The following is an 11,763-nucleotide window of genomic DNA, read 5'->3' as shown; positions in this document are numbered from 1 at the left end:
ACAAAATAAAATTCTCCTTTTAATGGTGCAACTTCTATTTTCTAATTTTTCATTATAATGACTTTTTGTTATAGTTGACACTTATGATTGACAGATAATATATTATAACGAGACTCTTTACCAAAGCATGATTTTTTTTTAAGCAGAAATGGGCTTCCATATGCTTTCTAGGTCTATCACTTATTCTCTGCATAAACAATAACAACAACAACAACAACAACAACAATAATATTATGTTTTGTTTAGTGTTTTTTGTCTTTGAAATTATAACCTTTTTGTACAAATCATGATATTTATTGCTAAGCCATAACATAAAAGCTTGTGAGTATACCTTTTTATAAGCTAGGCAAGGTTTAATTTCATATCTTACTCCTCCTTTAATAAAGACACTGTAGAATGCCAGACACTCGAGGGAGAAGGACAGACCTTTAGCTTTGACAGAGTAGAAACCCACAGCCTCTCCATTCTTCCAGAGGATTTTGGCAAAGACGTCTTCTCCGTGGCACAGGAACGGCACCTCACTAGAACCCATTTCCACCGTCCGGTAAATGATGCGGTTTAGCACATATAAAACAATCCTCTCGCCCACAGATCTTACCTGTCCAAATTCAATTATTCACGAAAGAGATTAAAATTGTGTTTTATAAAACCGGGGAAATCAAGTTTCTAAAAATAAAAAAAAATTACAGGTTAAAAAGAAATCTTTGAATCATATCAAAATTAAACGTGTGCAACATAATTCAACAGTCAAAAGTTGAAATTCTGCAGAGAAAATACAGACTGGATAGTTCAGGATATTACAACATATGGAGTGTGTTACAAACCACAATACAGTAGAGCGAGCAAGTGCAAGCTTAAAGGCAATGGGTGCATTGTGTATTTTTAAGTGAGTAAAAGTGTACAATTAAAAATATTACTAAATATTAGAAATATTTTAAAGCAAGCCTATGTATGCAAAGCATGGAGCCTGAGACAAAAACACCTCTCCTGATCAGACACAAACTACTGGCTGTTTGCAATTATTTGTTTGGCCAAACCACTACCTTTTACTGCTCAAACCTCGCTTTTGCTTTTACCTCTCTCTATATAAAAAAATTAAACATTCACACACACACACACACACACACACACACACTAAGATACACACATATATATACACATTATATATAAATATATATGTATATACACACATACATACAAATATATATGTATATACACACATACATACAAATATATATATATATATATATATATATATATATATATATATATATATATATATATATATATATATATATATATATAAATATATACACACACACACAAGATCATCATACTTGAGAACATTTGCAAGTCCTTAGCAAGGCATAGAAGAAAATGGCAGGTTTCTTTTTATTGACTTGGCAAAGAAGCACATTCTGAATAGACACTGTTCAAAGTACAAAAATGTGTCTGAATAATCATTCTTGTTCATTAAAAAAGTTCAATGCCCAAGCTTTCCAAAAAGATTACCTTCACAAGGCCTTCTCTTGCAGGGTTTGACGTTCTGAGAATATCTTCCACTGCGTACCACTGATCAGCCAAGAACAATGCCACCGCTAGAATACAAAAAAGATGCTAAAGAAATTCAGCTTTCCCTTTCCTAGAAGTTTATCCATGATGTTATTGTCATAACATCCATTCACAATGTTATTAATGCAGGAGGGACAGGAAAGTGGCCTACCTGTGAACTGGTCCTCAGGGGCAAACAGAGCCAGGACTTTGTGTTTGAGATTGGCTCCATAAAGAGGAACAAACCCAACACTGGCAGGACTGATCCGGATCTAAAAGACCCAGAACAGGATTCTTAAAGGAATATTCCAGGCTACAATTTAATTGTTGGTGAGACAAAATGGAAGTGAATGGAGCTGGTTTTCAAAGGGTTAAAACCTAGAATCTTCTGTGTATAATTTCAGCTGTAACATTGTTCCCAACACTGTCTTTATATTAGAGATATATTACATATGCCAATTATAAAACTGGACAGGTCTGTAAGTTTGCACAGGATCATTTCTTTTTCATTATGATCTGATATTGTCTGTTGTGAGTGTGTCTTACCTTTCTCATGCTGGGCAGGGTAAGGTATTGTGTGTTATCTGGGTTGCTGTACAGCAGTTTGTTCATGTAGCTCTGGGCTGAACTTTCCAAGTCCTCATGTCTGCCAGACACCAATACATCTATAGGGAACTCCATCCCTGCAGGGGTCAGAGGTCACGAAAATGTCAACTTCAGCTCTGTTACTTTGTTCAACTTTATCAGAATTCATTCATGACTAATTTAGTTCGAAATGCAAGCAAACTATATTGACGAGTGAGAAACCACTTCGTTTAAAGCAACAGCAACTACTTATTATCAGGAAAAAAAGTTAAATGTTAAACTATCTTGATCTTTGCATAACTGAATGTTTTTTTCAGAATCTGAAAAAAGCAAAACAAAAAAACACACACACACACACACCACTCACATGCTTCCATTTCATATGAAAATGGCCTTTTCATCATTCAGCGGTTACTAGTCAACAACAAAAAATATAAAAAACCCCTATTGTCAAAAATGTTTGGGTTATTCAAAGCCTTTTTTGGGTCACATAACTGTACCATGGGGTTGTACAGACACTTCAAAATACAGTCACTTAAAGGGACAGCTCACCCAAAAAATTTAAATCTATCATTACTTACTCACCCTCATGTCGTTGCAAACCCATTAGATCTTCCTTCATCTTTGGAGCACAAATTAACATTTTCACTCAGTCCTTCGTTTAACTTATTTAATTCAACAAGGGATATTTACACAACTATGCGCGTACGACCTAAGATCTCTATTAATTAACTAGATCTTGGAGCCAAAGCTTTGCACCGTTAAAATTCAACATTTCAACTCTAATGAGAAAATGGCTCTTACACTTGAATTATATGCAAACAAAGCTAAGACAAAACCCACATTCATAAATGCACATTCTCTGTTCCAACAGTGCTCACTATCCTGAACATCATAGTTGGCTGCTGTCCATCCTCAGCTGGCCTCAATAAATCCCCTACTGTCAACAATTATCTGTGTCACGCTGACAATCAGACCGAACAGTAGCACACACACACACAAATGCTTGCTCACATACACACACAAAAAAATAATTATATATATATATATATATATATATATATATATATATATATATATATATATATATATATATATATATATATATATATATATATATATATATATATATATATATATATATATATATATATATAACAAACACACACACAGAGCCAAGCTTGACTGCTTTAGCTAATCTAAAAGTGCTGGAATGAGTTTAATAGTTTAAACAATTTAAACATAACAAGTAATAATTAAAAAGTTTGAACTCTTTCCAAACTGTTGCTAGATTTTGTCAGCGATGTGATCTTTGAAGTAGAATTTATTGACGCTTGCCATTGAAATTATGACTGCTTACATTGCATTGTTCTTTCCTTGTTAAATTGTTCTAGATTCTTCAGCTGTAACTTTCAAGGACACACGAGAAAAATCAATATTACGGCTGTCCATACAAGCACACCCACGCAGTCATACACAACAGCCGTGAGCCACAAAAACCCAACCAGCCACCAAAACACCCCCATCTTATAGAGGAATGTAGGATCTTTACATGCACCAGAAGGCCGCACCACATGACCTGAGGCTGCAAACGATCAGAGAAATCAACTTATATTTGGTGTGCGAAAACAACAAGGATCATAGCAAGGCAGAATGCATAAGAATATGTTTCTAATTCACATTAAAAAGGTGGAGAAATTACACCCTACATCTTTAAATAAAACTAAGATTAGCCTATAAAGATATATGTAACGTAACAAATGCATTATCCAACGCATATCATATAAAGAGACAGATTTTTAAAAATGCTTTTCCTTTTAATTTGCTTGCTGTTAAATGCAACTTCCGCATGAGTCTAAATGAAGCTCCATGAGCGCGCTATAGCCGAAGGCAAAAACATCAATAGCGTTTTGTGCAGCAGCACATGTTGCGTAACAGCTGTCTACAGGAAAAGCCGGATACAAACGTATGGGGGCCCCCAACATTCGCTCTGAGCAAATGCAGACATAGAGAGCTTTGTCAGCTGGAACTTAATACCTGTATCTATATGCATCCCTAGAACCTTACAAATATCTAAACGTAACCTGATAATTATATATAAGGTACAGCTCAAAGTCATTTAAGCATTCAGATTTCTATTGGTCAGCGTGGCAAATCCATGCTACCGACTGAACCAGTTGTGAAATCTGTGTGGGGAAAACTCTTTGCCATTTAAAAGCAGATTGAGTTTGTGCATCCACATCTTTATGGTCACCATTTATGATCATCAGCTCTGTGAAAAATCATTACAATTTAAAATAAATCCTAATTCACTCCCGTGTTGGCAAAGCTGAATTAAAGGCCTGCAGCAGTCTTCACTCACATGATCCCTTACAAATCATTCTAACATGCCATTTTCTTCTCTCTCTCTCTCTCTCTCTCTCTTCACAATACACGCTATGTCTGCAACTAAACACATATGGAGGCCAGCATTCCAAAATACCAGTGGTCTCGCTCTGGCCAAAACAAAAGTAACCCCCACACTCAGTAAAGCTAGTGAATTCAGGGTCTATAACCATGGTTCTTTGCATGAGGGCTTTGAAATCTATTCTTGTCTCTGTAGTAGTATCACGTAAGCAGAGAAGATAAAGCCAATTAACTTAATAAATCCAAGGCCAAACTCAGCAGGGGGTTTTATTAGTGCATTACAGCCACCACTGCACATGGAAGTGAAGACAGTTTGGTCTGAGGCTCGGATAAAAACGTTACAGGTATTGATATACAGGCTTTGTTACAACCAGCCTTACAGAAAAAATATAAAGGCCTAGTCATCTGGCCTGGAAAAGGAACGGCTGGCCGTAAGACTCGCAAGCGGACAGTACGCCTGTGTGAGCATGTATCAAAGCTATCATTACATAACAAATGAGCCAGTTCCCTCATATTCACACACTGTCAGACAGAATTAGCAGTCAAAAAGAAAAACCTAGAGGCAACACCACTTTTTTAAAACTTTTAATCAACACAAATGTTGACTCAGCACAATTAAGGCGGAGGGCTATAGAGACAAAGCAAACCAAGTTCATAAATGCATTCCAACATGTTGGGCGATTTCATTAGGAACTGACAGCGAAAGACTGGAACTACAGTCAAAGTTAACAATTGAGAAACACATCACAGGCGGTGGAGAGATACTGCGCTCATAAAAAACAAGGAGGGTGTGTGTGAGATTGCGAGGTTTCTGAGGGGAGGGAGAGCCGTTTGAATTCTGGTGCTGGATTGAACTGGTTTTGTCGAAAAAGGACATGACCAGAAAGCAAACTACACAATATCTTGGTAACTCTGAAGGTTAAACTGCAAAGGAAAAATACATTTAACAGGTTTTATAGAAACCAATTAGCGTGTCGATAACAAATATACACACACATTAACTGTTAACAAATCTAGCTAAATTCAATTATGTTCTTTCTGTACAGGTGGTAGAATAAAAACGGTCTGCATAAGTTTAAAGTTTAAAAAGTAATATCTGAAACTTTTTTAACAGAACCCTTCTCTCTCGTTCAAAAAGAACACCGTGTTCTCTTTCCTTGGAAGGAGGTTACGCTATATGACACGAATACCCCCCTTCACAACAAGCTCCAGTTATGGGAAGTCGCGAATCGGTTCTTTCGAACAATTCCTTTTAAAGAACCGATTCTAAAAAGGATTCATCTAGCCCATGTAATATAATATGTTAACGTTAACATTTTGTATTAAAGTAAATCATTATCGATTGATTAGCCAATTTGGTTCATTTATCAGTTGTCGTGTTTGATCGGTGTAATAATTTAAAATGATTTGAGCTTCGTGAACAAATCTTTAATATTGCACCGATTCAAATGAATCATCGAAAAGATCCGTCTTACGATTCGTTCATGAATTGGACATAGCTAGCTGCCAGCTTGTGAACGCCACTCACTAAACTTTAAAATAATTAAACTTTAAAATGATTCAAATAAGAAAATGATGCATCTTTGTTCTTTCTGGGTTTTTTTTTTTTACATTTAGGCTACACAAACTGCAGGGAACGATTCAAACCGAGGGGGTGTGTCAGAAAACGTTTCCACATCATGCTGCTCTATTCATGCAGATCAACAACTAAAAAACCTCAACTAAACCGTCAACAAAACCACTGCTTCACGATATTTTATCACTACGACATTAAACGAGAAGTTTACCCAAACTATCTAAACAAAACCAAAAGTAAACAAGTCGGCTACAGATGAGATATGCACGCTAAAGTGCTTAGCTTTAACCACTTAATGCTGTAATTTATTGAAAATTAAAAAGGAATCAGAAAGTAAACAGGAGTTTCGTGAAGCGCGTGAGTGCGCGCGCTCGTATATACCCAATATTTATGCGCCTCACCTGAAGTCGCGTTCAATCGCTCTTTGATTTTAGCAACACGTCCAAGTAACATTTCAGCGCAACGTCTCGAATATGACCCCTCCTGTCACACCGTGAAGCATACATTCTTGAATCATCGATTATTGTTAAGTATATTTCATCTCACACATCTAAATAAACTGCATCCCCCCCCCATACTGGGCCGTGCCAGTTCAGTTCGCTTTCTCAACAAGCGAGGAACTATGCATCACGCACGGGACTCAAGGAAAACCGTCGACTCACCTTAACCCCGATGACGATGCGGGTTTATGCGTTTTATATCCGAGCGGGTTTAAGCAATAGCCGGTATTATCACGTATCCACCGCTTGTTGTTAACAGCGTCAGCTCGCGGACGCGTTCAGCCCTGCGCGCGCACCCGCGGAGCAGCTTTCTACGGGATGTGAGAGGTCTCAAATATCTCTAAAGTGCAGGATTTGAGGAGATTACTATTTTTCCTCTTACGTTTAACTGTCGCGAGAGGCAAACCACGCTCCAAATGAATCAAAATTGAAAATGAAATTGCAACGGAAGGCAATATTTGAAGAGCGTATAGAGCTTAAGGGACAGTCTGCTTTCTCGGGGTGTCGTGTGTGGAATGTGTCGTATAGGAGCAAGAGGATAACTATAAATAGACTTAAGTCTTGCTTTGGCTATAGCAGGATAAACACTGTTTTCATTTGCATGAAAATAAGTGGTTTGAGAAATTGATTATTCAAAGAAATGTGCAGAGCGTAAAGAGCAATCACCAGACAGTAAAAAAAATGATGAAAAACGTGGACTCAAGCTGCACAAATAAAATAAAAAGTGTTACAAATTCAGATTTAGTTCTAACAAGCCGTAGAATTTTTTTTAATAGACTGGGTTCATATTTTAATCATAGGTTAAGGTTTAGGTTATGTGTATGATTAATGGGAAGGGCTATTAAGATATGAATGAAAAGAGACTAAACTGTGGAAAACATGATTAATGGTCAATCGTTAGTAAAAATAAAACTGAAATAAAAATAAAACAAATAGTTAAGCTGCAAAAAAAAGACAATCATATTACTGAAATTCAAAAGAAAATGGAAAAATAACACTATAAATACTATTAAAACGTAACATTTTAATATACATTATTTTAAAATTACACATATGAGAATTAAAAGTATAAGCACACTTAATTAATTTTGTTCTGCATATGGCGGTCTTAACTGAACGTCTTAAGTTTATTCCTCCCTAATAATACGCACGTTACGTGCATTAGTTTCAGTTTTATGATACTTGATTAGCATGACAAATATTTGTACATTCATGCAGCAAAATTGTTTGATGCTGCTGCATTAAGACAAAACAATGCACATGAATGCAGATGGGTAGCACAGGAGACTTGCGCTTCTTTTTTCCACCAAGTTAGCTTTTGTATTTATTGAACTTAAAGCCACGATAAGTCATTTATTAATGTGGTTATTTTGCTAGACAATTTCAATATAAAAAAAAACAACTCATAATAATTTACTCAAACATACAAATAAATAACCTTAAAATTTGAGGTTAATCTGCAATGAGCACTTCATTCATTTATTAGTATTTTTTTTTTTTACTTTTAGCAATTATTTGTATCTGCAAACGTAATATAATGAACAATGCAATAATACATTAATGAACCAACTCGTGCGCCATTTTTTTGTACACAGCAGGGGGCGACACAGAATAACTTACAACACACATCTAGGCGTCCAGTATTAGTGATCTCCAAAATGAGAATGCATTGTTTCTCTCCGTTTTTCTGAAAGTATCTCTTCTAAACATTCCATAAGAACGGGATCCACTTTGGGATCCACTTTATTAGCGAACCAGTGTCCGTAGTTCAGGAGCCACCTGAGCTCAGCGGCGCCATAAATGCACACTTCTCGCACATGGACTCCAGTGCATGGTGGGTAAAGTCTTTCTTCTAAAGACCACCACTTCACCAGACGGGTTTTACTTGCTAGTTCTGAGATCTCAGGGTCAGAACTCGGCACTTCTCCTGGTACTCCAGACACACGGACCAGAGTTGCCCAGAAGTGTTCATCAGGTGAGTACGTATCCTCAGTCCAAGCCAAGAAATCCTTGGCTACAGAACTCTGGTTAACAAAAGCCACAAATTCTCTTGAAAGTGTGAAGTACGCGCTGCCCACAAACATGGCTATGTTGTGAGGAGGTGGAGATTTCTTCTCAGAAGTGGTGACAGGTGAGCCGTAGTACTGTGAATTATTATCTTTCACTAAGTGATGGTAAGTCCAGCGCCATTGCTTTCCTCCAGGCCACTTGCTCTCCACCATGTTCCTGCCCTGCAGCTCTTTTAGATCCGACACCAGCTCAGCGTTCGTCCGCAGTGGAAAGTCCTGACCGCACAGGTTTATGACATACTTCCACTTGACCTCAGAATGGAGGAGGTCAGACAGGCAATTAAGATCGGCTTTGAGTCGCGAGAAGCCGGCGTACTGCACCCTCTCCAGCTTTGAAGCAATGAAGACGTTGGGGAGGCAACGGGCCAGACCTTTCATCGCTGAAATAAAGTCATCTGAGGACTTCAGATCGTAATGTATGCAATATATGTTATGAGGCATATAAACGGCTCTGAGCAACCTCTCCACAAGAGCAGCGTCCTGGTGAACGACCAAAGAATAAGCAAGAGGAAATTGACGCTCAAACTCAGAGCCTTCCATCATACCATAGCCTTGTGACACAAACTGATCACAGTTAGAGGTGGAATTCACAACAGCCTCATCGACTGGCCCTGTATAGCTTTTTTCCTTGCGAATGGCTAAAGTTTTGCCCAATTCCACCGGCTCCATTTCATATATCGCCGTGCAATTAATTTCATATCGCGCTGTCAGAAGCGGCCTCTCAAACACTCTGGTTTTCTGCCTTCCTCTTTCATTTACAGTCAAACATGCGAAAAAACAACATATAAGTAGTGCCAGTCCCAAAAAAGGAAAAAAGATGTTTTTCGGTTTGAGGTGGAGCCGCAAGTTTTTCATTCTGTGGGGAGAAAGAAAGGCTCTTGTTATACATTTCGAAAAAGTTCAACCTACAAAACAGCATATCCTAGAGTGTTGTTGCGTTCACGAAACAACCAATGAAAAAACATCTTACATATATGTATTCCCAGTCATTTTGTCTATATTTGCTCCGCCAACAAAAATCCCGACCCTGTATCAGATCAACACGATCATGGTGGTGTAGTGGTGTCTCTCTTGAATGTTTTAAAGAAATTCAAAGTCTCTCAGACTTTTAATATCATGATTAAAATGATTAGTCCTTTAAAATAACCGTTACTGTCATGCTTAAACTTAAACGTCATAATTTATTATCTGACAAAAATAAACGTATTAATACTTACCGTATAATCCTAAACCGTAATATTCCACTCCGAAACTTTTTTTCTTGTAAACATGTAAACAACTGCCTCAAAAACAAACTTGCTACACCTTTCCTTAAATAGTACGCTCAGCTCACCAGACACAACTGAATTTAGACAGCTTTCCAAAAGACCGACAGTACTTATGTCACAGTGACAGACAAAAGCACAGGTCATTCAAAACCTGCTTTACAGGATCCCATCTCTGTCCATTGGCTGCTGTCCCACCCCACTTCTGTTCCAATCTCAGTCATTTATTACTAGAGGAAGTGTCAGAGGAATGTAATGTACTATATAAGTCAATCATCAAATACAAATGTTCTTCACATTGTTAAAAATTAAGCTGGGGTTAAGTATTGTATTGTCTTGAGTACGAACAATTTTAATTTAAAGCAATTAAGCCAGCATTTTCAATCAGGTCTTTCCTGCTTAACTCTTCTCATGAATATAATAATAATACCAGTGTCACTGTCATGGAATGTGCGCTACAAAAACACGTCAGAAGTGTTTAAACTTTCAGTCTTACTTCTTGAGCTAAAAATGACATTCAAATAAAAAAATTAAAAAAACTAATGTATAAAAGTTCATTTATAGACGTTTATAGAAGTTTATTATCAGAATCATTCATTTTATGAAAATGTAGAATGCACTGACCTACTTTTATTTGTAAAAACTGCTATAAAACCGCTATTAAAAAATCTAAAAATGTGTTCCAAATTTAGATTGTTATCTTAAAATATGAGCTCTATTGTTTTGCAGTGCCAAACGTTTCCTCTAGATAAGCTTCAGGCTCTATAAGTTCATAAAAGGACAAACATTTTGACATACATGGCTTGAGCATTCTCAACCAAATATTTTCGCATGATGTTTGCAATATTCATGAAGTCGACATCAGAAATAGTTAAATGGTCAAATTCTAATTCAATTCAACTTTTAACAGATAAGCAAAGGACGTGAGGAAAACACCTGGCATGCTTTATAATTCACATTGATGACATGATGCATCATAAATGAAATTTCTGTGATTTTAAATCAATCACCAGTAAAAGTTATTGGCAACTTGATCACTTGGCTTAATTCTTCTACTTTCTATTGTATATATTTTTATTTTTATTACGTAATGCAGTTATTTAAATCTGTAGTTATTTTGCAGGGGTTATGCTGTGATTAATGCAACAGTGCATTGATAAACAGCTCTTGCTCTATTCTTTTCTATACAGTATGGGGCGGTCATCATTACAGTCATCAGTGAGAATGGAAATCCTCACAATTTGCCTTGCTCACATATAGTTTGTATTAAATACATACACTGAAAACTTTGGTACACTGTAAACTTGCTCATGTAGCACGACCACTGTCCAGGGGGCAATACTGCATTAAAACCTGACGGAAATAATGAGATGGTAAAGTTGGGTTGCTGTTTGAAGTTGACAGCATTAATAATGGCTTTTTTTTTCGTGAATATCTCTATTTAGCAATAGTAATTCTTCAAGTCTCTAAACATGATCCAGCAAAATCAGTAAACAGAGTTTTGCACTTTGGCTTTTTCTTTATGCTTTCACTATTAATACAGTGTTTTTAATGTTCATTTTAAAGAATGGTAATGTGACATAGTCTATTACTGGAACCAATTTAATACACATAAACTGACATTTTTGCATGCTTCTTCCTATTGCGTTATTCCCAAGAAGTTTTTAGCAGGCATATAAACATAATAATAGTTAATAGTAGCTACTTATCTGAACTGAATACATAATGCTACTTGAGCTAGCTATCTGTAATACAAAATAAACTAAATTTGATGAGCAGGCCTAACATTTTTAACCAATAATGCAAAACTA

At 36.6% G+C, this 11,763-nt stretch overlaps 2 protein-coding genes across 5 annotated transcripts in view; both read right to left on the bottom strand.

Annotated features, from left to right (window-relative positions):
* Nucleotides 1-7,059, bottom strand: part of fam169ab (family with sequence similarity 169 member Ab) — a 15,571-nt gene extending 8,512 nt beyond the window's left edge. Inside the window, exons 1-5 of one of the 2 annotated variants that reach the window (XM_043222161.1) lie at nucleotides 6,781-7,059; nucleotides 2,098-2,234; nucleotides 1,724-1,823; nucleotides 1,513-1,598; nucleotides 427-598 (exon numbers count right to left, since the gene is read on the bottom strand). In XM_043222161.1, the coding sequence (XP_043078096.1) occupies nucleotides 427-598; nucleotides 1,513-1,598; nucleotides 1,724-1,823; nucleotides 2,098-2,232 (493 nt within the window). In that variant the 5' untranslated portion in view covers nucleotides 2,233-2,234; nucleotides 6,781-7,059. Of the gene's footprint in view, nucleotides 1-426; nucleotides 599-1,512; nucleotides 1,599-1,723; nucleotides 1,824-2,097; nucleotides 2,235-6,519; nucleotides 6,627-6,780 lie in introns of those variants that run through there. The other variant, XM_043222160.1, reaches the window with a different exon arrangement.
* A 563-nt stretch (nucleotides 7,060-7,622) lies between these two features.
* On the bottom strand, nucleotides 7,623-10,134 carry LOC122326157 (beta-1,3-galactosyl-O-glycosyl-glycoprotein beta-1,6-N-acetylglucosaminyltransferase 4-like). 3 transcript variants are annotated; one of them, XM_043220872.1, is made up of 3 exons: nucleotides 9,905-10,134; nucleotides 9,658-9,714; nucleotides 7,623-9,543 (listed from the first exon to the last, which is right to left on the bottom strand). In XM_043220872.1, exons 2-3 carry the CDS (start codon nucleotides 9,675-9,677, stop codon nucleotides 8,262-8,264), a joined length of 1,302 nt encoding a protein of 433 aa, XP_043076807.1. In that variant the 5' UTR covers nucleotides 9,678-9,714; nucleotides 9,905-10,134; the 3' UTR covers nucleotides 7,623-8,261. The 3 variants fall into 3 exon arrangements, with proteins under 3 accessions (XP_043076807.1, XP_043076806.1, XP_043076808.1); XM_043220871.1 differs by having other exon boundaries at nucleotides 9,658-10,134; XM_043220873.1 differs by lacking the exon at nucleotides 9,658-9,714 and having other exon boundaries at nucleotides 9,905-10,133.
* Nucleotides 10,135-11,763: the final 1,629 nt, after the last annotated feature.

The sequence above is a fragment of the Puntigrus tetrazona genome, chromosome 21, assembly GCF_018831695.1.
Source record: "Puntigrus tetrazona isolate hp1 chromosome 21, ASM1883169v1, whole genome shotgun sequence".
NCBI classification, from domain to species: Eukaryota; Metazoa; Chordata; class Actinopteri; order Cypriniformes; family Cyprinidae; genus Puntigrus; species Puntigrus tetrazona.
The sequence above is the reverse complement of the archived record's forward strand: the minus strand, read 5'-3'. Positions and strand labels throughout refer to the sequence as shown.

Coding starts and splice junctions, on each gene's coding strand:
- LOC122326157 (XM_043220871.1), bottom strand. CDS start 9,677: ATGACTGGGAATACATATAT. Junction 9,544..9,657: donor ATGACTGGGAATACATATAT/GTAAGATGTTTT, acceptor TTCTCCCCACAG/AATGAAAAACTTGCGGCTCC.